The sequence below is a fragment of the Tachypleus tridentatus genome, chromosome 6 (assembly GCF_004210375.1).
Source record: "Tachypleus tridentatus isolate NWPU-2018 chromosome 6, ASM421037v1, whole genome shotgun sequence".
NCBI classification, from domain to species: domain Eukaryota; kingdom Metazoa; phylum Arthropoda; class Merostomata; order Xiphosura; family Limulidae; genus Tachypleus; species Tachypleus tridentatus.
Genome location: NC_134830.1, coordinates 9,989,187 through 10,015,518, shown reverse-complemented (window position 1 = coordinate 10,015,518; position 26,332 = coordinate 9,989,187). Strand labels below are relative to the sequence as shown.

The 26,332-nt window shown below is 32.3% G+C and overlaps 2 protein-coding genes across 3 annotated transcripts in view; one reads left to right on the top strand and one right to left on the bottom strand.

Moving 5' to 3' along the window:
- Window positions 1-26,332, top strand: part of LOC143251916 (26S proteasome regulatory subunit 8) — a 291,595-nt gene that overhangs the window by 74,167 nt on the left and 191,096 nt on the right. The gene's annotated exons all lie outside the window — the stretch shown is intronic.
- Window positions 2,922-26,332, bottom strand: part of LOC143251915 (116 kDa U5 small nuclear ribonucleoprotein component-like) — an 86,856-nt gene continuing 63,445 nt past the window's right edge. The window contains 11 exon segments of the mRNA XM_076503278.1: window positions 2,922-3,262; window positions 3,395-3,502; window positions 3,824-3,977; window positions 10,469-10,682; window positions 11,739-11,826; window positions 17,769-17,884; window positions 17,887-17,981; window positions 18,246-18,336; window positions 18,478-18,571; window positions 21,412-21,664; window positions 24,207-24,400. Coding sequence (XP_076359393.1) covers window positions 3,167-3,262; window positions 3,395-3,502; window positions 3,824-3,977; window positions 10,469-10,682; window positions 11,739-11,826; window positions 17,769-17,884; window positions 17,887-17,981; window positions 18,246-18,336; window positions 18,478-18,571; window positions 21,412-21,664; window positions 24,207-24,400 — 1,503 coding nt within the window. The 3' untranslated portion in view covers window positions 2,922-3,166.

Genomic DNA, 26,332 nt, shown 5'->3' with positions numbered 1-26,332 from the left:
GTTACCTTTTAAGGCTAGATATTACAACAACTTGATTACATGTTTCCTGACTTAACTAGATGTACCAGTTAGATTATGTTACCTTTTAAGGCAACTTGATTACATGTTTCCTGAATATGACACATCATCTTACTTGTGCTTGCTGAAGGTAAACATAACATATTCTGATGATACATTTTGAGAATTAGCTAGACCTTAATCACTATCATTGTGGGTTTCCTGTCAGAGATACACATTACACCATTCTGAGAACATTTCATAGTTCACTATATATGTTATCTTGATCATGTTTTCTGTCTGTGCTAGGTAAAATGGATTCAGGTTACATAAACCTTGATTAGTTGTTTCCTGGTAAAAACAGACAAATCTCAGCCCTGATTTAGGTTTCCTGGTAGAGTTAAACATTAATAATCATAATTGGTTTGAAGCTAGACATTATATGTTCTGATTACATGTTTTCTGGTTGGACTAAACATTACACAATCTAAGTTACGTTACCTGGCTCACTTAGAAATATTCTGATTAACCCTTTTGCAATGGGCTAGGTAGAATATACACATTAAGTATTTGCACTACACCTTGTATGTCTTCACAAAATTTAGAATAATTTAACTAAAGATTACAATTTTTTGTACTGAACCAGATTTTTTGTAAAGATATGAAAATACTGTTTAGTTACTCGTCTGGGCACAAGGTGGCTTCATGTTTGATTAAAAAAACCTATTCTTTATTCCAAAAATCTCAAATAATAATTGTGTAATCTCTAAACCTTCACAAATACATTTAAAATGTTTGTTTCCAGTAAGACGTTATATTTTGTTGTTTTCTATACTCTAAATATGTGGGGGCCTGTCACTTGACCAACCTCATAACCATCATGAACAAAATTATAATTTTTTTTTATGCTAGAATGACAATGTATTATAATATGAAAATACATATGCTAAGTCTCATAATGCAATATATATAAACAATTTTTATTATATTGACCCTTCAGTCACGTCTTGCTTACATTACCCAACTTGTATTGACGGGGTACACGTACACTCATAACGTATCCAGTAATACAAGACTGACCTTTACTCTTGGCTAAGTTTTAGTGGACTAGTATTTTGTAATATACAGTCACAGTTTGATTATTTCTAGATAGATGGGTTATATACTGAATCAGTTGCCCCTTTCAAATCTTTCAGTTTTTAGAAAAGGTCCTTTACATACACGTAATTGAACGTATGACATGAATAACCAATCGATAGCTTAGAATGTCCCCCACCTGCAGGGTTTTTCTCAGCCATTTTATACTGTGAAAAGGCTACCACGTTCTTTTGAATCGCAATTTGAAGATGGTAGGTTGTGTCTTTAGTCTGCTTCTTAGTTATTAAGCTGGTTGTGTCTTCAGTCTGCTGCATAGTTATTAATCTGGTTGTGTCTTCAGTCTGCTTCATAGTTATTAATCTGGTTGTGTCTTCAGTCTGCTTCTTAGTTATTAAGCTGGTTGTGTCTTCAGTCTGCTTCTTCGTTATTAAGCTTAATAAATAACTGGAATTCTATGGTATAGTTATTTTTGGTTATATATACATATATTGTATATATAAAACAATTTTTTGTTTGATATTCCTCCACATGTGCAAGCTTAAAAGGCTTAGCAACCAAGTGCAAAGGTCATAGATAAAAGAAGCAATTGTTTCCTTTACTTAGTGTTCTATATTTTAAGAAAAACATGTTTCATAATTTATTTCCAAATAGTAATAATCTACACACAGTCATATTTCGATTATTATACAAGCACTACACCATCGTCAGGTTTACAAATGAAGTTGAAACGTTCGCTCCTTTGTGCTCTCTAAGTGGGTTTTCTCATCATCATGGACTACACCATCCCAGTTGTGTTTCTTCAAAGAACTCGACTTTACACATTCTGTTTATTTCCTAATATAAATATATATTCCCTCAGGGTGACATTTTTCGGTTGGACAGAAGTAATATATTTCCTGGCTTATGCTTGCTTACATATTTACTCCTGGAACTAAACGGTTCTATGTTCTGATTATGTTTCTTATAGAGCTATACATTACTGTTACACTTCATGGCCCCACAAGACATTATATTATGCTGGCTACATAACTGTTTTATAGTATGGTTTGATTAGTGGTTTCTTGGCTTGGCAGTAATACCACCCTCAAGATATCAATAGGGAAACCAAAACATTACCTTTTCTTTTAACAGGCAGTTATGCTCTAATAAATTCTCAAACCTATTACATATTTATAATGTTTCATGACGATAGAGCTGAACAAAACATTAAAACATTCTGATTACAACTTCTCCATTTGAACTAATCATTCTGATACAGTTAGATATTGCATCAACCATAATATGTATTTAAAATATTCTGATCACATTTCCTTACACAATTAGATACTGAGCTAGACATTATTTTCTGGTAAGGCTAGACTTTACATGTTTTGTTATGGATCAGACTTGCATACAAGTTCATCCAGATCATCTTCCCAGAGCAGTATAGAGTTTGACAATACAATTTTAACTGTCTCTTGATCTACCAGAAAACAGAATCAGGATGGTATAGTGCTTTTCTTGTAAAGTTGTGGCTTAAAATCATGATTTCCTGACACTAGAAATTAGGTCAAATACATTCATTCCTGAAAGTCAAACAAAACTATTGAGGAGTTGTAAGAAGGTCTCAAAGAGTCCTCAAAATTAGAAAAAGAACTTGGGTGCAAAAAATTTCTTTTTTTCACTTTCATATGTTGTTCAAATATAAATGTTTCTAGATTTTTAAAAACAAAAGTTCTGATATGATACAAAGAAATTATAGAAAATGAATATTAAAGTACAAGAGCTTTTAACATAGGCTTTGTTTGAAAGTTAACTAAGCATCTTGACTAATTTATCTTTAAATATTTTGGTTGGAAAAATGCTTTATTGTACAAAAACAGAAAATGAAACAACATTACATGGGAAGTCTTCAGTTGGCATTCTCACTTGGGGTGTTGTGAATATGCAAAATTATCTTTATACAGCCCCCCCCCCTTTTTTTTTTACAGTAAAACAGTAAAAGGTAAACTTATTTCTGGGTTACATGCCACACTGAACATTACAAGCACAACTTACAGGAAAATATACTGACAACTTTTGAAGTTTAGCATTATAAAGGATAGTTTAACATGACATCTTGTCTTGCTAACTCCAGCAACATAGGATCGTCAAAGAACTTGTTGATGCTAACATCTTCACTCAGACCCTGGAAAAATGAAGATCAATGGTGATAACAACTGTATGTTTTTCTATAACATAAAAAATTCTCAAACGTATTACATGTCCTGATTATGTGTTTCAGGACAATATGAAAGTATTAACGAAAACTACAAATTACCTTTCTTCTCCGGGTTTTAATCATGAATTCTCGAGCAAGATGTGGAGCAGGTTGGGGTTCGAGGGGTCTAATGACTATACTTTTGTCCAGAGGGTCACCAGGAACAATCTACAATGGACACCAAAACTTTACTTTCAGAAGCCTGCAACAGTAATCCATTTCTCTGATCCTTAGATAATTTTATCAACTTTCTTTTACACAATATCTTTCTAACACTCAACCATAAAAAAGGTTTTCTGTGGCACAGCATGTTGTGAATAAGCATGTTAACTCCCTCAACTGTATTACAAACTTTGTGTTCTTAGCATGTTTTTGGGATAGAGTGCATCTGGTAGACTTGTGTCATTTTTAGTAATACTAAAGTAAGTGTGTAAAAACAGCATCCATGTTATACCTTGTTTGTTACTTTAAGATAATAATGATTCTCACCTGCCAATGATGGAAGACAGACAAACAAAATGCTTGGCCTTGGGTATGGGTACGAAGATCTGTCTCAAAACCAAAGGAGTCAATAGCTGGAATAAAGGCTTTGATTGTGTAAAGAGGTGAACCTGGAACTGGAGCATCTTGGGTTACATGTCCTCTGAAATACAACTCTTAATTATGATAGGCACTTTGTAATATTAAACACTGCCTTATTTGCTATAACCAGACGACAGTCACTTATCACAAAATGTCAAAAAAATCATGAACACACAAATACATACAATTAGGAGTTATTTAAAATGTTAAGTTACACTGTAGAAAAATTACAAATCAGAGAACATTTTTACTATAGTTAGTAGCCTGAAAGGATTACATACATCTAATTATTAGTTAGCAACTATTTTACAAATTGTAGGTTTTAAGGAAGAATTATATAGACATTTTAATCACTGATGCAGATTGTAACAGTAAGGAAGGCTTTAAACACATAATATCACAATTATTAAACAACACTGATAGTGATAACTTATGCTAATACATGTGGACTGGCACTTAACTGAGTTACAGAGAGAAAAATTGGATATTTATTGATTATGAATTGGTGTGATTTTGTTAACGAGATTTCTCCCATATTTCTGTTGTTAATGTCAGGTTGTGTTTCAGTATAGTGATATTCTGTTCAGAAAAAACTTGTGGTTGTATTTATGTACATGTTCACGGATGTAGGAAAGGAATTATTGGTGTTTTTCAACCTAGTATGCATATTGTGTCCTGTTTCACTTATGTAAAATGTTAGAAAATTATTTGAGGGCAGGATAGGTTTGTTGTATAATTTTATTAACATGAAAAAAAAAAAACCTTTAAAAGATGATAATTACATCCAAAACATCAGGATTACAGTAAGAGGGAATCTTAAATAGCTACATCACTTGAAATTCTTTAAGGCAGGATTAGAGTAAATTAATTTAGAAGACCCTGGTTTAATGGTCAAACACATCAATCAAAGGGGTTTGGCCTCTTTAGTCCAAAACTGTGATTAAATCTCAAATTGGTCGAGAGATGACAGAGCTACGAGCTGAAAGTTTGTACTTCAAAAACAAACTTGGAGCCAATATTTTAACCTCCCTAGCTCAAAACTGTGATTAAATCTCAAATTGGTCGAGAGATGACAGAGCTACGAGCTGAAAGTTTGTACTTCAAAAACAAACTTGGAGCCAATATTTTAACCTCCCTAGCTCAAAACTGTGATTAAATCTCAAATTGGTCGAGAGATGACAGAGGTATGAGCTGAAAGTTTGTACTTAAAAAGCAAACTTGGAGCCAATATGCCACTGCTGAAGAAAACTATTGTGACTTCACCAATTAAACAATACAACTTCTTGTAAAATCACTGACTGGTAGGAGAAAATTACTCAAATATTGACTATACTACCCAACATACTATTAAACATATAGTACTGTGCAAGTGGAAGACATGGAACTGGCAGGATACAAAAGGTCCCTCATGAAAACTATAAGAAAGAGACAAATGGAATTTCTAGGACACATCTGTAGGAAGAATGGGATAGAGAAACAGATGCTATATGGAAAAATAGAAGGGAGGAAAAGCAGAGGGTGTCAAAGAACTAAATATATCGACAGCCTCAATAACTATGTCACCAAGAACTCAATAAGCAACATCAAGTTGATAAGGAGGATTGACAACAGAGAAGTCTGGCATGCCAGGGTCGTCGATGTCTACCGCAGATTTGACACATGAAGAAGATACCAAGGGTATGTATTTCTTTGAATAAAGGTATTGATCACATTTAGGGTTGTAGTGTCTTAACTAAATAGAAAGGAGATAGGATATGGTACTTATATATGCTATAAGAAATCAATTTAATAGTACCTCACAAATAAAAAATAGTGTTTGACATTATATATTAAGTTTTGGCCATGGCATGGTGCAAAAAGCAGGCAATTCAAATACAAGCTTTATGTAATGGTGTTTGGACTCTCCATCAAATTGCTGCATACTTGAAATGCTCCCCAAACACTGTCAAGTACACCCGAGACAGTGAGATTGAGACAGGAAAATTTAAAAATAGAAAAGGTGGGGCAGAACACCTAAATTCAATGACACTGATGTTAAGCATTTTCATTTATTCAGCCTTCAGGACAGAAGGAAGACAGCCACTGATCTTGAGCAGGAGATAAATGACATAAAAAAAATAACTGGTCCATTTTTCTCGATCTGTTTATATCCACCTTTGATGGATATCAGGCCATGTTGCTATTTGCAGAAACAAGCTTGCTGACACTGTGGCTAAGTCTGTTGGCTCTGGTACTATCACTGCCATGCCTATCTCATACATGGACTATGGTCCTGTATTCAAGACTTGGCTCCGTGCCAGTTTGCAGTTGACTTGGAGTGAGCAACATGATAACAATTTTCTTTTCTATATCAAACCATTTGTTCCAAGAGGAAGTTATCCTGGCTTGGTCATGCATTAATCACAGTTTTATTTTATCTGGTAATGATGCACCAATATGTAGCCTTTGCAACACTCAAGTCACAACAGCCCGCATTTTAATGTCGTGTCATTGTTATGGCTCTGAACAACTACACCATTTTTTCCATGGCTTCACCCCTGACACTGGACAGTGTCACTGACAATGGTGGCACTGTCCACCTTACTTGTGTTTAATTTTTTAAGGGACATGTTTTTACCAGATTTGTAAGTTTTTTTAGTTATTTACATTTTACAATAATTTTTTTTAACTGGTTGTTTGATACAGATAGCCCAATTACTTTGCATCAATAAGCACCTAACAACATTGACGAACTATGCAGAACAATACAATTCATTACTCTTTAAATACATGGATGTTTTGTCTCCTTGGTATGACAAGTTCACAAAAGTAGAACATTTTCTTTATCAGTCAGTAATCCAATACTATGAAAATAGGTTTTGTCTGAGCAATACTGATATTATAATAGGTAATTTACATAAAATATGCCTAGAGAGAAAATTTCACAATTCTTACTCTATAGAAAATCCTAGCTTTTTAAGAAAACTATGTTATAAAAGTAAGAACTTAAAAACTATTAAAATATGGATTATTAGCTACAATTTTATGTTATATTTATTGGTATACCACAAAACTAAAGTAGTCTAATGAAGTGTTGTTGAATGTAACGCACTAAAACCTCATGACGTGCAGAAAAAGATGTTCATGGAGAGAGGGTAAACAAGTTACACTTTGTTCTTGGTATGACAGAACTGTTAATGATTATTATTTAAATAAAGTAAATTTTGTTTTAACATGGCAAAAGTAATACTGACTACATAAATAAGCTTTTCTCTTGGTATGACAGAATGCTTGAGTAACTATAAATGATTTTTCTAGCTATTACAAATGAATTAATGATTTTAAATAAGAGGAACTCTTCTAAGTACAACAATGATTAATTATTAATTTTTCTTACACTAACAAAATGATTAATCACTATTTAAATAGATTTTCTTTTATGGTAGGAGAAATAATTAAGTGGAAGTCATTCTTTGTATTACACAATTATTGACTATTCAAATAAGCAGATACACTTTTCTTGGCATCATATAATGTTTGAATAACGAGTGTGATATTTTTCTTTAAATGATAATGAAAAGCTTCAACTCAATTTTTACTTGCTGTCAAAGATTGATGAATACCTGTTTAAATAAGAGACACTGATGTTCCTTTTTGTTGATATGAAAGATTAATTAATAACTTTAGGAAAGGGAAACTTCTTTTTAATACGACAATAAGTATTTTTGTTTTGACATAATTTTTAACAGACATTTAAATAAGTAGACCCTTTTATCCTTGGTATGAGAAAATTTATTTGGTATTTAAATTTACTGGCATGATGATAACTAAACAGCAAGTTTATTTTCTTAGTAAAACAGAATGATTAACTCTACCGACATAAGTCAAGGCTAGGTCACTGAGTTCGTTAACTTGCATTCAAAACTTTAGTGAACCACCATTTTATGAATATATGTCTACAAGTTTGGTGTCAAATTGTATATTATAATGCACAGTTTAGTATTATATATCAGTTATTGTTTTTTAATTTACTTGTAAATAAATATCGAATTTTTGTGATGTCCAAATACTATAGATATTGTTTCTTAGGAATTATATAATAAAATTACCAGTATTGAAAAATTAGAATGTAAATTAATAACGTCCTATCTCTCCTACTCCCTTATAACATACTCATTGAATTAACCAAGGTGCCCCCACCTCAATTTTTGAAAATGCCTGCTTACACACACCTACTTTGTCCAATGACATGCATATAACAAACTGAAAGCTTATATTGCCCCCTAATGACTTTTTCAGCCTATTTGAAGGATTTGAGTGACAAACCTTTTCTTTCTAGATTCCAAGGGGTGAAAGTAAGCCAAAAGTAAGTTCAAAATTTCATATTTTTTGAGACCCAAATACAGCTTAGTTATTAAGCTTGATAAATTATTATGAAATTCCATGCTACTGATATTGCAAATTATGATTTTTGGTTATTTCAAAATATATATATGTATAATAAAATAATTTTGTTTCACATTCCCTAGTTGCAAAACGTGATAAGGCTTAGCAACCTATAGCAAATGAGCAAAAAGTTCATAACTAGGAGAAATAATCGCTTGCTGTTCTTCTTTACTTACTGTCATATGTTTTATGAAAAATATTATAATAATCTATATACACATGTAATGTATCATGCACTAAATTTTTATTAAATTAAATAATGTACCAATGATCATAGACTAATAACATGCAAAAAATATATATTTTCTAACAATCACAAATTTTCTGGCTTTCTAACTATGCTGTAAGTGTGTTGTTACAAATTCATCCAAGCTAGCTATTGATTCCCATAGGAACTGACGTTGTATTTAAGTGAAATTGACACTTATCTCCTGAGAACACAACTTTATATAATACACCAAAACCTTGACTTTCCATTTATACAGGTAATTTACAATTAAATATAAGAGAACTATTAACAGATCTTTAAACCGAAGATGTGACAGGAGGCGTCCGATGTTTCTATTCAATAGCTCTGTTAACACACAAAATTGTAAGCCATAAAAATTATTATTTATCTAAGCAATGGTGATCTTGTAATAAATAATACATGTTTAATTTCATACTTTCTGAAGGGGCAGTGGGTAAAATAGAGAACAAATTACTGTGAATCCCATCACTCTTAACACATAAAATAGTTTTCATAAAGTACCATAAAACAGATTTCTGAAGGTTTCAAAAAGTAGTAACCATAATATCCCTGGAAACACATTCCTATAAAGTTCAGGTACAAATCATAAAACACATTTCTTAAGAGTCCAGAAACAAAGTGGTTAACAAAGACCTGTGAAACATGTTCAGGAACAAATCAGCTAGTGTGAAATCTTGAAGTATGTTTATGCTAGTCCAGTAAAACAGTATTTAGCACAGAGTACAATAAAACATGTTTCTAAAGTCTAGAAATTATGTACTCAACACTGTCCTGCAAAATATGTCCAAACAGTAATTAGATCAAGGTCTTGTACAAAATGCTCATCAAGAATTCTTCGTGAATAAAGTTCCATGAAATTTTCATGTCAGCAAGAAGTCCTCAAACATGTTTCTAGAAAGTCCACAACGTGAAACACAAATCTAATTAAACATAATTTTAAAACATTCAGGAATAAACTAGGTAAAATGAAGATCTTAAATATGTTTTTAATGAGTCAAGTACAAAATGGTTGACATAAAGCAAAGAAATATGATTCTGAAGATTCCTTTAGGCATTAGTGATTAAAATTAAATCTTCTGAAGCATTTCTAAAGAGTCCAGAAACAAACTGGTTAGCACTGAAATCCTTGAATAGTTTTCCGAATAGTCCAATATAAAGAAATTAGTATGAAGTTCTGAAATACTTTCATGAAAAGTTCAGAAACAAAGTGGTTGATATGAATTCCTGAAATATATTTTTGCAGAGCACAGGAAAAAATAAGTTAGCCTCAAATTATGTAAAACATGTTTATGAATAGTGCAGGATAAAACTAGTTAACATAAAGTCCTGAAATATGTTTCTGGAGACTTCAGGAACAAAGGGTTTGGTAAAAAATATGTTACTAACATACATAATGATTTTATTTGTTGTTGAGTATGAAACTATACAATGAGCTGTCTGTACTATGCTCACCATCAGTACTGAAGCCTTCAGGCTTACCAACTAGCTACTGGAAAGCCCAACACGCCCAAAGAGTACAACTACATTATCTTAGTAGATAGTAACTTATTTTGTTCTTATTTATGTCAGAATTAAAAAAAACAAAAAACATGTTAAAACATACACTTTACCAACTTTTACATTAACAATCTAGTGTAAAAGCTATCTTACTGGTCCCTTTAGTGCTTAAGCAGTAGAAAATCTTGTATCTAAGCAATATGGTACTATCTTTCTTGCTAAAACAGTGCAAAGCCTGATATATAACAATACTTTACTAACCTTCTTAGTAACAGAAAAGGTCTTGTATATGTATTCAGACACATATTCATATGTGTATAAATAAGACACTACCAGCCTTCTTGTTGTTAAAGTCTGGTATATACAAGTTTATTACATACCTTCTTCTAGCTAGAACAGTGTACACTGGTGATACACAATCAGCTGGAGCTTGGACTTCCACAAAGTAGTATGGTTCCATAAGACGCGGAGTGGCCATAAGAAAAGCAGAATAAGCAACCCTACGAGCAGTGGGGATGATCTGTCCACCACCTCGATGGATGGGTTCTCCTGATATAACAGCATCTAGGATCTTAAACTTGCAGTTTCGAATAGCTAAGATAAAATAACAGTTTGACTTTTGTTCAAAAACAAATAAATAAATGCTCAATTTTAACTATCCTCAAAATGCATTTATTCTGTTAGATTCATTAGACTGCAATTATGTCAACCTCTATGTTGTTAGGATTATCTACCTTCTTATCACATATTAAAATACATTGTTCTCATAACATAATCATTATATATCATTTTTATAATCATTTCCCTGACAAAATCCAGCATCTAACAATACAATGAAACCTTCTCGCTTGTTTTGATTAGGTACCAAACCCTGTTGAGAATCACTAAATGCTGTTATAGGTTAAGTTACAAACTGCAAAACATTTGGATTTTCAGAAAGAACTTACCTTTAGAGTGACAGCTGAACTATGATATTTCTTATATTTAATATCCTATAAAAGTGACAGCAGAACTATGATATTTCTTATTTTTTTATATTTAATATCCTATATTTCACTTTGATTAATATTATTTCCATCTTTCATGTTCCATAATAGGTAAAAAATAATTTCCCTGACTAACAGACCAATTTCCTTAATTTCCATGACTTCTCAAGGTTTGTTGGAACCCTGAAAACCTTAATACTAGCATTCACTTGGTTACATTATGAAGACAATCATTGTGTCAATCTCTGTATTTTTATGCATTAACATACATTCCTATAAAGAAATTTGACAAAGTCTTAACATCAGGATTCACTTTGTTACATTAAGATAATAGCTGTCACGTTAATCTCTATGATTCTGGGAGTAAACTCTTACCGTTTCATCATGAGCATGATAAAGCTCTAAACCCAACACTTACTTCATCATGTTCTGATTCTCACGATCATGTTGATTTTCAAGTAAAAGGTAAAAGCTATTTTCTCATCTTAAATGTGAAAAAGTTTTATACCAATTCTGGACTATCACTGAATATGGGTGTTACAAGAAAAACGTGTGAACAAACATTAAGAGAATATAAGAAATTACTGAATGCACAGGTTTTGAAAAGCAAATACGACTGTGAAAAATAATTAAATCTAAACACAGCAAATGAAGAAAAACTCACGTTCTTCACATAACGGCCCTTCCCGGGTAGCCCACTGGAAGCCCTGGATAATACTGTCTTTCACCATGTTCAGTAACCCTTTGTCTACCTGGAATTATATAAACAATTCATAAATAATTATGGTATTCCATTTTACCCCATGTTCAGTAATTTTTTCTCAAGTTAACTTAAGTAATATTATTAATTAATAAATAATGTGTTACCATGGCTTACAGTGTGTTATAGAGAGTTTATTAAACACTTGTGAAATAAAGAAGAAATATAAATTTATAAATGTCAGTTATTCTCTTTTGTATTATGTTCAATAACTTTCATACACTTAACACAAAAACTAGTACCATTCATCCACACATAATGATGATACTAGTTTTATCCTGTGTTCCATCATGTTTAGTTATCCTTTATCAACTTAAGATATTATCAATTCAAATGTAACTTGCTCTGTTTTTTACTCTTTCATTATGTTTATGCTACCCTTTATCAACTTGTGAAGTTATATTGTCAATTCATAAATAAGGGTGATATTCTATTTCAACATGTTTAGTAACCTTTGGTCAACTTAAGAAGTCATATTAGTAATTTATAACTAATACTGATACATTGATTTATTCTGTGTTTCAACATTGTATCTTTATTCACTTTAGACTCGTGAATAAGGACATCATCCATTTTAAAGACAGGTCAACCCTCTTGCTACAGGTTCAAAAAATTGGATCAAGTTCATAACTACAATAAGTTCATACTATAGTTGTTAACATGTTTTTCTGTGCCTTCACAAAATGTAGCAGGTTTAAAGAAAAAATGACAAAGCTTTTGTACACAAAACATTTGTAGGTGAATACATGGAATCAGAATGTTGACTACTCTGAGTGCAAATTGACTTTCATGTTTAGATTAAATATACCTGTGTCCTCTTGTTTTGTTTTGCTGTCAGTTGTGGATGAAGGTTAACCTTTTTTCATACTTACGGTACTGGAACACTAAATATTTTTTATTTAATTAAATAATTCACCTAAGAACATAGAATACTAACGTGTATAATGCGAACAATGTTCTGCAGACATCTGTATTTACCTGCCTTTCAAACTATGCAATAAAAGCCTTTAACGTTTTAACAAAGCTTGCTGATGTGAACACTTTGAAATAAATTTTTAAATTTGAAAATCAACTGATAATATTCTGTTAAGAAGAAATGTAATATAATGTGCAATAAGGAAGGTTAAAACCTTGGCTTTCTATTAGTTACAAATAATTTATCAAATGTAAGAGAAAATCAGCGATCATTTTTGAAAGAGAGCATCTGACAGACGGACGTGAAAATTGGGTCTGATTTTGTGGTTTATGAAAATAAATAAGATTGAAGACTATAAAATTTTGGCTTTGCCCTAATGATACTTAAATCATAATAAGTAATTTACAATAAAACCTGTACTTTACACAAAAGTGGGAAATAAATGATAGAAAAGGGTATGTTTAAAACCACAGTTCTTACATTAGTGTAAAATAAACCTCTTCTTTCATTAAAAGAGAACTTAACAGATTAGGATAAAAATGGAAAATAAAAAATAAACTGTGATTACAACAAAATATATAATTTGTCAGTCAACATGTGAACTAAAATGCCATTTGGAATAACACAAATTTCACTCTGTCATGTGTTATAAAACATGTCATTAATAATTACCACCATAGGATGAAACAGAATTCATTTGTTTCACCAGTAGTTACACTGGAATGAAGATAAGAATGTTAAAGGAAATAATTAAACACACAGATTTTTCTTTAAATAAAGATAAAAGTCCCTAGAATTTCAGCACTTCAGCTGTAATTGAATTACCATTGTATAGACATTAATATATATAATTATTGATAATACATAAAGTTTTCTAAGAACAAGTTTTTTAAATAAATAATGTATATGCTACTGTATCATCTGCTTTCAATTTAACCCTAGAGGTAGATTCCTGTATGTGGTGAGAGGATCTCCTGGAGAAGGTTCTGTACTTTCAGTTTACCTACCCTGGGTTCTAAACATCCACCAACGTTTGCTGTATGTGGCAACCCATGAAGGGGAAGAGAGGATCCTGGTGGTAGAGGGGTCCAACCCTAACACACCACTTTGGTTTTGAATTTCTTTAGATGGGTAACTCAGTGGTGATCCTCATTCCAGAGTAAATTTGGCTGGTTCACTTGGGTTAGAGTCAACCAAGTACCAATGTTGAATGTTCTAAAAAAGTGTTGTGGACATTGTATCTGATGCTGGTGTTCAGGTATAGTGCTCATAAAACCCTGGCATTGCAGTGCACCCCTCACAGTGCCCCATGGTGGGTGGGATCAGTGAGCAATTAAATTTCTCTTTTATTACGGGTATTCCAATCCATAAAAAATAATAATAAAACTAAAGAAAGAAAAATGCGTAACTGGGAAATGACCAGGCATGGATGACTCTGTTGCACAGTAACCATCAGAATCACATTCCACATCTCCATTTTTCATTCATTATCTGAAAAATCTCCTCAGAGCAGACATCCCCTTTTTTTTTTTTCAAAAGGGATTAGAGGGGCTTTCTGGCTACCCTAAGTGAGTCAGGAAGTTGTGCTCTGGTAACATTTTGATGGAAATATCTATGAACGAACCAAACTCCATCTGAATTAGAAGACCAGTGAGTGTATACCCATTGAGGTTACTCTCCATGTTACTTGGAACTCCTCAAGAGAAGTTATTGTTGAGAAGCATTTAAAGAACATTCCCAAGTCAGAGATCCTTGCTGATTTATTCAGCCAAGGTGTTTTTGTGGTGTACCATTTCTCCACTCGTAAGGATGGAATTATGTTGCCAACAAATGTTCTTATCTTGACATTTACATCGCCACGTCCAACTTCCACTATCTTGGCAGGTTACTTGAACTGTAATGTATGTCCATACGTTCCCAACCCTCTTCAATGTTTCCAGTACAGCAGTTTGGTCAGATGAAGGAGTTTTGTCATGGTTTTTTGATGTGTGATCACTGTGGTGGCAAGAACAACGACACCTGTGAGAGCAAACTGGAAGATCACTGTGTTAGCTGTATATATTTCCATCCCTCTTACTTTTGTTCTTAACCTAAGTGGACAGAGAAGAAAAAGGTCTAACATTTAAAAACTATAAACATTATTTCCTATCTCAGGGCTTGGAAGTTACTGTCCCTCACTTCAACTTGGACATATGTTGCCTATTGCACTACTTTCCACTGCTACAGTGGGAGTGTTGACATATCTTTCCATTCCTCCAACAGTCATTCTCCAACCATATCAAGAGTCTTTTACCCTTTATAGTTAACAGGGTTATGGAAGTTATACTTCTATCTCTGTTTTCACCATTTTTTCCAGTGACTCTCCAGATCCACTTCCTTCACCTCCTGCTTCTGGTGTCAACTCGGGTCCATCTTCTTCTTCAGCCTCAAAATGCAGAATGATTATTCATTCACATCCTCAATAACTGTAATCCACACCCACCAACAAAGACCTGCCTACTCAACCCAGAGCATGATTCATGGAGGTTGACATACCTCCATCCACTAAAGAAAAATGGAGTGTTGAAAACAGAATAGCTCTCTCCCCAATTCTCCTCCACCTGATGGCCAGTTTCATACACTGGAACTGTCGAGGTTTCCAGTCTAACGTTAATGCTTTGATTGATTCTTACCATCCTGTGTGTTTGTCACCACAGAAAACGTTTTTGAAACCCACTGACACAGTTGTCTTTTAGGAGTTTTCTTTGTACCAGAATAACAAGTTGTGTGATGAATGAGTGCATGGAAGGGTGGCACCACTGGCCAACTAACACGTGCTCACCGTCTTTGCCCTTCAATACACCCTTGGAGGCTATATCCATTTGTGTTTCCTTGGGTCACACCATCAGTGATTGTTATCTCTACCTGTCTCCTGGAGAGACCTTGATGCTTTCATTGAACAGTTGCCATCTCCCTCTTTAGTCCTGGGGGACTTTAATGGACGTCATCCCCTCTGGGGAAGTGCTAATATTGATAGGAGGGGTCACTCTGTAGAGCATATGCTCTTGACTATCAACCTTTTTTCTATACTGATCTTTAATTATATTTTCATGTACCAAATAGTCTTTTACTTCTATTACTCTCTCTATTTGCTCCCCTTCACTCTTCTTGGAGAGTTGACAGTGACCCATGGGACAGTGATCATTTTCCTATCATTTTAAGGGAGACTGACCAAGGTCAATGCCATCCAACCAGTGCACTTTGGTGGAAGTCAAACCAGGTCAAGTGGCCTTCTTTCACTGCTCTCTCAGAACGTGATCCTCTCATTGCCTGTATGCAAATGCTAGATAACTGTGTGGTGGCAGTGACTGACTGAATCGTCCAGACAGCTACTCAGTCTATTTCTAAAACCTCAACATGTTTTCCACAGTGCCCTCATCCTTGGTAGAATCCTGCCTGCCATATGGCACAGAAGGTTCAGAAGCCTGGGATACCTTTCGTAGATATCCCACACTTTGTATCACATTGCTTTCCACAGGGCTCATACTTATGCTTGGTAGGTAAGATGTCCTATGATACAAGTTCAGAAGTTCCATGGGTTGTATATCACTGCCATGCCTATTCTTTATATGGACTAGGTTCTGTATACAAGGCTTAGTTTTCACGCCAGTTGGCAGTCAATTTGGAGTAAGCAATGTTATAAAGTTTTCCAGATCAAACCCTCTTTTCCTCATTGGCTACAGTTTTTTAACTCATCATTTTCTTTTATTTGGAACAAAAACACTAATGTGTGCCCTTTGTAACACTCAAGTCACAACAGCCCATGTTTTACTGTCATGCCATTGTTACAATGGCACCATTTTAGATATTTTTTTCCATAGGTTTACCCTTGACACTGGACAGTGTCATTGGCAATGGTGAAACCTTGTGTTTTTAAACTTTTAGGAACATTGGCCTTTTTAATTCTACTTACGTTTTCTTTACCCACTTTTGAAGTTTATTTAATTTTACTTTAATTTTTATATTTTATGACGATTTTACTTTCATGTTTTGTTCTTTTCGCCTTCCTTGTCTTATGTGCCAAAAGTGTCCTTTTTCTCAAAATAAACACTCGTCCACAACTACTAAAAGACATGCCTGATTCAACATTTTATTGTGAGTTAGAAAAAAATTAATTTTTAAAATAAATAACAGATATTTGTAGGTCTTTACTGTAAAAAAATAACTGATAGCTAGTAAGTATTAACAATTAAACATACACTCATTAGTTTTAGAATTCAAAACTGTTTGCAAGACCAAATTAATAGGAATAAAAGCAGATCTGTCTGCTTCTTATGGCTCTCTACCTTTTGTGTACCAGAGGCAATCCATAATCTATCATAACACTTCATCCATAAACGTCTTGCCTTACAATGCTTGAAAAGTTACCTTTCATTCTCAAACAGTCCCTGCTTTGTTAACATTCTCTGCACATTTTATTTTACGATAATAAATATCTGTGGTTCAAAAAAACATTATTAGATTATATATTTTATAACTGAACTAGATTTAGGAATGAATATGTTTTCTGGCTTATTAATCCAGTTATCTGTTTTCTAACATAAACTTATAAAGTTTATTTCAAGAGTGTTCATTCACTGAATTCTAATGCGAGTTACAAATGTAATGTACTGCTGGTTCACATCAAACTATTCTTTTGCTAACTGATTAAAAATAATTTATGAAAAAAGCCAAATACAAACAGAGTGTAATATTACAAGCAGTTACATATAAACAAGCTTATGGAATATATATGCTGATATGATTATTAGTAATTGTCTTAGAAATATAACATGGTTTGGAAGTGTGAAGATTATATAACTGATTGATTACTTTATGACAGTACAACCATGACAAATCTTATCTCTGGTTGAAATTTACCAAATATATTAATTATATATTTAAAGGTTTATTTGTTTTTAATATAGTGGTCTTTTTAATTATGATTTTAGCATATAAACTTTTCCATCATCACTGTTACATCACAAAAAATATCCTACCTCAGACGGAAGAGTATCATCCACCAAAATGTTAGGCCCCGTAACATCTGGTCCAAACGCCCAGATGGATCGAGCAGCCAGCAAATCCCAGTCGTACTTCGTCTGAAAAAACTCTCAAGCCGTTTCCGATTCCATGTGATTTGAACTACCTCATTTTCAATATCCTCTGCTAGACCCTTTTCTAACGGTTCTGCTATCATAGTTACCTTATTCCTTATGTGATAAATAAATAAAAAATGTAAAGTAAAAAACAACAGCTAATTAACAACTATTAAAACTTTATAAATTTTATTATTTATGAACACTTCCATGTGTATCTAAAACATACTTCAAAATGAACAAATTACAGAAAAAATTTAAACTGCTCTCCATATTTAAATATCTCCATCCTCGATAAAATAGAAATATTTTGTTCTCAAAGAAAATGAAACAATAATTAGCATGTTTCAAACCTAAATTTGAACAAATGATTCTTACTTTTTATTTGGTGTCTCTGCAAAGCACTTAAGTGAAGATGTTTCCACAACTGTCTCACAGAAAGATACAACTGGATCAGCCACCTTGATGTCTGAAAAAATGAAACAGCTATCCATAAATATATTTCTTGTCATGAAATATTTCACTCTCAGTATTACCAAAAAATAACATCTTGTAAATTACTATTGTTTTGAAACATCTAAAATATGATGCTTGTATGATCTGAACTTACCTATTTCTGAATACATCTTCCTCAAGTCATGCATGACACAATCCAAGTACAGTTCTCCTGTTCCCAAAACAACATGTTCACCTGATTCTTCTACCTACACGATTACAAATAATTATATTATACAAACATTCAAATCCTCTAAGACTATGTACATACATATGTTACATAGACAACTGTTCTTTTTAACTAGTTTCACAATATGGTTAAGACAAGTACATTTACGCTGAGTAGTTAACGCTTGGTTTTACACAAACAGTTTAACAACATGCCTTTCTCACATGAATATATTTAAATTATGTAGTTCAAGGTCCACAAACATAAAGAATGCAAACTAACTTTTCCATGACCTTTATGCACATTAACCCTTTTTGTATGGACTTGGTATAAAATACACGTTTGTCTGCACATTTGCACACGTTAAGTATTTATACCATAACTTTTGATGCAGCATGTGTATCTTCATAAAATTAAATTGAGTTTAGTAAAGATTACATGTATTTTGTACATAAAAAATCTGATTTTAATGAAATATTTTTACTAAAGAATTGTTTGTAGAAATATAGTCTGCTTCATTACTAGTCTAAGTGCAAAGTGATTTAATGTTATGGTTAAAAAATATACTTCATCCTGAAAACCTCAAATATTATTTATGTAATCTCTAGAAATTTCTGAATACATAAACATTTGTTTTCAGTAGGCCTTTTAATTTGTTCTTATATTCTACACTACCTATCTGGGGTCTGTCATTTTACCAACTTTGGAACCATATTAAAAATTAAGGAAATGTATATAAATTATATTTCTTCCTGGTAGAATGACTACATGTTATAATATAAAAATACAAATGTTTAGGCTAAGTAACTTAAGTCTCATAATGTTATATATTTACATATATATTTATTATGTTCTATTATATTGACCTTCCATTCACGTGTGCCTAACATTACATAACTTGCATTGACGAGGTGCACTAGTGCTTACGCTATGTATTCAGTAATATAAAACTGACCTTTAGTCTTAGCCGTGTTTTAATAGACTAGTATTTTGTAATATACAATCACATTTCAGTTTTAATATACATGTATATATATTATTATACATTATGTATATGTGTATAGATTATTCCTATTTAGAAATAAATTATTAACTTAATTTTCTTAAAATATAAAACAATAAATCAAGAAATAAAGCAAACAATTATCTCTTTTTTGCTATGACCTTTGCATTCAGTTGTTGCTGGACATAGGCTGTTAAACCTTATAAGTGGAAGATATCAATAAAAGACTTTTTAGGTTTTATATATATACAGTTGAATGACCAAAAAATCATAAATAACTACACTGATACAATAGAATTCCACTATAATGTATTAAGATTTATTTAGAGTTTAAACAAATATGAAACTTTGAGCAAGACACAATCTTCCTCCTTGAAAACTACGATTGAAAAAATGTGGTAGCTTTTTCAAAGATTAAAATGGCTGAGAAAACTACTCTTGGGACATTCTAAGCTGTGACTGGTTATTTACATCTCACTGTAGCAATAGTATAAAAGGAACAATTTCAAAAAAAAGAAAGGGTTGAATGGGGACACCATGTTTGATTCAGTATATAACCCATATCTCAGGAAAATAAAAAGATACAAGGTTCTTATTTTATATTATAGTTTGTCAATATTAGTAATCTGAGTTCATAATTTGTACAAAACTATAGACTTAGTATTTTGACATCATAAACATCTAATTGTAAATGCTACTACATTCAACATACCATGTGATTCACTAAAATTTATATCTAGATGTATTATTTTAATATTTACTTTCAAATTAAGACACTAATTCATATATAATAAAACAACAAATTTAGTTATAAATAGATGTATCCTGATACAAATTTAGAGCTACTTAGGGTAAATAAAGGTGGTTTCATCTTACAATCTAAAGGCATTCTATAAACAACAAAACATGATAATTTTGATTTTCTTTTTGGTGGTTAAGAGATTGGCCAAATTCACTTATTCTATTTTGAGATAATTACATGAAACTGTAAAGTTTTACTGAATAAAACATATAAAATACATTCAGGAGGTTTTAGAGACAACACAGGAAATTTGAGACTTTAATACAAGGAACAGTATTTTTAATTATAACATGAAAACCACTTTGCACATGGACTATTCAAATCAAATGATCAATATATTCACTGATAAAATGTTATTTTATTAAAAATACTTGACTAAAAAGATGATTTTTTTCATGTGAAAAACTTTATATTAACTGAAAGATTGCCACATTTTGTGGAGATTTACAAACTATATTGAAAGTTAGAAGTATTATATACAAAATGACTAAAAGAGGTCATGAGATCAATTATAGTGACTGATCTTACATTTAGAAAGTTAATGCTGTCAATACTTCAACCTAAGAAACATGTCGTATTTACCAGTTTATTGCACAGTAGAGGTGCACAAATCAAAGCTCTAAGTAACATGAATGACTTAAAAACTAGTTACCCAAGGGTGGTGAACACATCTCACCATTAGGAGAGAGGTAAGTTGCAAACATATACACAGGAATGGTATAAACCTCAGTTCACAGTAAAGGGTAAAACAACTTGTGACATAGGAATGGTACACACACTTCAGCTCTGTGTAACTATAGTATGATTTAACTTCACACACATGAATGGTAAATATACCTCACCTCTTAGTAACAAGTAGAAATTATTAACTTCTCACATAGGAGTGGAGCACATACCTTATCTCTAAGTAACAAGCAGGATTTACTAACTTCTCACACAGGAATAGTTCGCATACCTCAGCTCCAAGTAGCACATAATAATTAATAACAATTCACACAAAAATACAAGGTACATACCTCAGTTTTAAAAAATGTCACAAACTTGTTAACTTGTCGTATAGGAATTACGTACATACCTTAGTGCTAAGTAACGGGTAGGATTTGTTAACCTTTCGCAAGCCATCTAACATCTTTGGAAGTTCAGATGGGTTGACAGGCTCCACAGCAATTTTAATTACAGATTGTGTGTTGAATTTTAATGGTCGAAATATGTACAGTTCATCTTGAGTTCCAATGTCACAAATAGTAGCAGTCTTTACAATTGGTTGATCAATTCCTTCAATGAGCACCCAGTTTCCAGCTGGTACTCGGTCCACTTCAATCTTATATCTATTGAAAATTATAAAACAAAAAGAAACACTGAAAACAAGAATGTTCAGCAAAAAATAAAAATTACATTAAGCTTAAAAAACCCAAAAACAACAGGTTCTCTAAGATAAAACATAAGGAAATAAGAAACAGATTTAATTATTCAGTTAATACCTAGTTTGTAACTCAAACACTTGATGTATCTCATTCTAAAATAATTAAGATACCTGTTTATTAGTAATAAACTTACAAAAAAAGAGAAGATGACTAGTTTTTAGTACTTTTCTCAAAGCATTTTGCTGGAAGTGTTATAGCAAAACACAAATCGAAGTAGCTACTAAGTTAAAGTAATAAATTCATCCTGTTATCAGATTCTATACATCTTGAGTTCCTGATATGAGATACATTAACCTTTTCACTGTAGAAAGCAACTATAACTGATGGAAGACCATTATCACTGACAACAGAGACTGACTTTTCTCCATGACAATCAAAATTGTTTCATTCTACAAGCAGTATGTAACAACCCTCCATGAACATGAATCGACACCCAGACAATGAATAACACAGCAGGAAACACAAGTGTATATAATCCCTCAGTTGGAACCCCATCAAACAGATGATACAAGGCACCCATGCACAAATATCAGCTGACTGTCATATTTTCTCAGTATTTTTATTTCACTTTAGGCAAGTTACTGATGTCATAACCACATGTTATGTAATGTAGTTTTGTCTTATAATAATGCATAATACTGCTAGTTTACAATATATTTTTCATGCAGATATCAAATTGGTTAAACATTAGCCATAAAATCTAATTTTGTGTTAAAAGTTCAACTATAATTCAGCTACAACTAAATAAAATTGCAAAGTAAAAAATTAAGTGTTAAGGTAACACCATGTAATCTATATTATAACAGTGCAATGTGCAAATTGCTCATGCTTTAGAAAGTTATTTTTCTAATGCAACAGTACACAATGGTCCACCTGCACTATATCCACCATGAAGAATTGTGCCCTGGATTTTAGGGCTTTAGGTCTGTAAACACACCACTGACCCGTTCAGGGACTAACAAGTCATGATTGTGGATGTAACCAAGTCATGAAGCAACCACAACACAAAGTTCTCAAAAACTTCCCAATTAATTATATTTTATTAAAAGTTTTTATAATAATCCTTTTGTTCCTCATAACATTATTAGTTTTATATTATATATGTTTAACTCTCTTATGATGGACAAGGTTGATTCAACCTAAATACTGACCACAATTTGAACATCAAAATTTTGTATAACATAACATTTAACATATTTTGTGTACAGCATACATATCCACTTACCTCATTCATGGTCATCTCCGTGGTCTTCAACTAGACAGATTAAAAGTTCAAACGTTTTGTTATAATTCAGCTAAAATGTGGTGATTTGCAAGCACAAGTAAGAAACTAAACTTATCCCTTCTTGAAGAATTATATTACAGGATTTTCTAATGTAAAGTTCTGTTACTATATAATTAATAAAGCATATAAGGTGCAAAATTTTAACAATTCAAAGGAAAGGCAAGGTATGTATAGTGTTAAACTGTATCAGGAAAACAAGAAAAGGCATATTTATTAGCTAATTTATCAGTTTATTCCATGATTATCTACCAGCTACACAATGTAATGCAATGAAGGAATTTAAATAGCATGTAACTAGCAGTTACAATAGACCACTATAAATGAAGTGGTAATCTCCTTCAGAACTACAGTAAAAGTAGTTATTGTGAATTTAGATATACAGAAGTAAGATTATATAAGAGCAATATTTACAGCCTTTTCCAAAGGCACACAGCTGGATGGAAGATTGAATGTCGAAGCTGTAAGGCTGCTATCAGATAGCACGTCATCACATTGGATAAGTTAAATGTCTACTTACATACCTACAAAGTACGAACAAATTATTACAAGCCTGTCCGCAACACGTTTCAGATTTTTATGTTATTTTTCCAAGAACTGGTTAGAACCATAAAAGGTTAGCATTTGAAGAACTGAAAAAGATACTAAGCTGAACTCCACATAATATCAGACTAACATCACTTTACAAAGAGGAAATAGCACATTTGTACAGATTAGCTGCCAACAAAATATGGCTCAACTAAGACATATACACACATCTAAGCCAACATGGAAGTTTCCCTCAAGATGTAAATACAAACCAGAATTCATGCTGTACCATCTGCAAATATTAACATGAACTTGTGTCTTTGAGTTTTCCCACAGCCCATGGAATTTGTTATTGGTGCATGACTGATGGGCTTAGGAAAGCACAAAAAGAGCAGCAACATTGAGCTATGTGTTGCACAAAAGCTTCTTTTAGTAACATCTACTTTAGAGTAATACTTCATGACAAGGGCTACCACACATTAGCAATGCTATACTGTAATACAGAAGTCATAGGATATTCTTTTATCTCAAAGATAATAATTAATATAAGTAGGGTGTTTATAGTAATCTCACTTCCTTTATGATCAACACCATGGACTATTAAAACAAAAGCTAAGATCACATGCTATCACCGACCTGGCCTCATATATCCACAGCCTTCCCACGGTGACAATCCGAGAATCCTCTTCATCCATCAAAGTGTAGTTTTCACCCAAAATGTGCACTTCTTGATTAGCATGTAGAGTTCCACTCATCACCCTTCCAAATATGTGAAAACTAGTTGCATCTTGGGTAGAGTACTGTTTGGTGGTGTGAACCATCAATGGTCCCTTAAAAAAAAAAAAACATTTGGTTGCTTTTGACAAAACAATAGTAGCATCCTGAGTTAAGTATTATTTGGTTGTTTGAACAACCACGGGTCCTTTACAAAAAGAAAGAAAAATGAGAGAATAAATTTTAACTTTTGTACACAGGATGTTTCAAGTTGTATTCATGGCCATTCTATTCTTTATAACTGATATTTGTTAACTTATTTTTCAGATAAAATGTATTATAATGGGTGACTGTACACAGACTAGAAGGAAGTGTATAATGTGTATATACACATTTTAACAGCTATTAAAATAAAGATTACCAGTAAATTTTAACTATGAGTATGTAACTTTAAGACACCCTGTATACTTTTTATCTGCTGTCATAAAAGCAAATAAAATGTAAACATTGGAAAGTTATTATGTTAGACAATAGAAAAGAAAATAATAATAATTTCTCCAAAAGATATTCTCACGAGTTATGTATTATTTCATTCAGTATTGCAACTTCAGGTATGTGTTAACTGTATGATTTAGCCTGTATAGCAGAATTATTAGGTAACTTCAGGTATGTGTTAACTATAAGATTTAGCCTGTATAGCAGGATCATTAGGTAACTTTAGGTATGTGTTATCTGTATGATTTAGCCTGTAAAGCAGGATTATTAGGTAACTTCAGGTATGTGTAATCTGTATGATTTAGCCTGTATAGCAGGATCATTAGGTAACTTCAGGTATGTGTTATCTGTATGATTTAGCCTGTATAGCAGGATTATTAGGTAACTTCAGGTATGTGTTAACTATGTGATTTAGCCTGTATAGCAGGATTATTAGGTAACTTCAGGTATGTGTTAATTGGATGATTTAGCCTGTATAGCAGGATTATTAGGTAACTTCAGGTATGTGCTAACTGTATGATTTAGCCTGTATAGCAGGATTATTAGGTAACTTCAGGTATGTGTTAACTGTATGATTTAGCCTGTATAGCAGGATTATTAGGTAACTTCAGGTATGTGTTAACTGTATGATTTAGCCTGTATTGCAGGATTATTAGGTAACTTCAGGTATGTGTTAACTATATGATTTAGCCTGTATAGCAGGATTATTAGGTAACTTCAGGTATGTGTTAACTGTATGATTTAGCCTGTATTGCAGGATTATTAGGTAACTTCAGGTATGTGTTAACTATATGATTTAGCCTGTATAGCAGGATTATTGGGTAACTTCAAGTATGTGTTAACTATATGATTTAGCCTGTATAGCAGGATTATTAGGTGACTTCAAATATGTGTTCACTGTATGATTTAGCCTGTATAGCAGGATTATTAGGTAACTTCAGTTTTGTGTTACCTGTATGATTTAGCCTGTATAGCAGGATTATTAGGTAACTTCAGGTGTGTGTTAATTGTATGATTTAGCCTGTATAGCAGGATTATTAGGTAACTTCAGGTATGTGTTAACTGTATGATTTAGCCTGTATAGCAGGATTATTAGGTAACTTCAGGTATGTGTTAACTGTATGATTTAGCCTGTATAGCAGGATTATTAGCTATATATGAGTTGAAGAGTAATTGAATAACAAAATCAAATAGAAACAGAAGTTAACTGTCATGAGCCATTTGGGATAAATAACTGAAACTGTATGTTATGACATATAATTATTCTGGAAAGATGATAATGATACTTTAGATATCACATTTGTTATGTGGTGGTAACAAGTTTGGTCAAATGAAAAATTACATAAAACATGATGTTACTTTAAAAATTTCAATATCTACACAGGAGGTTCTACAAGTCAAGTAAATGTAGTATGAAAACTTTAGGTCTAAAAACCTTTTCGTTCTGAATGTGAAAACCATCTTGCTGTCAGAGTGGCACAGTAGAAATTTCATAAATTCAAAGACAAATTTTTAATAAAATTACTTTATTAAAAATCTCATAAGAGACATGT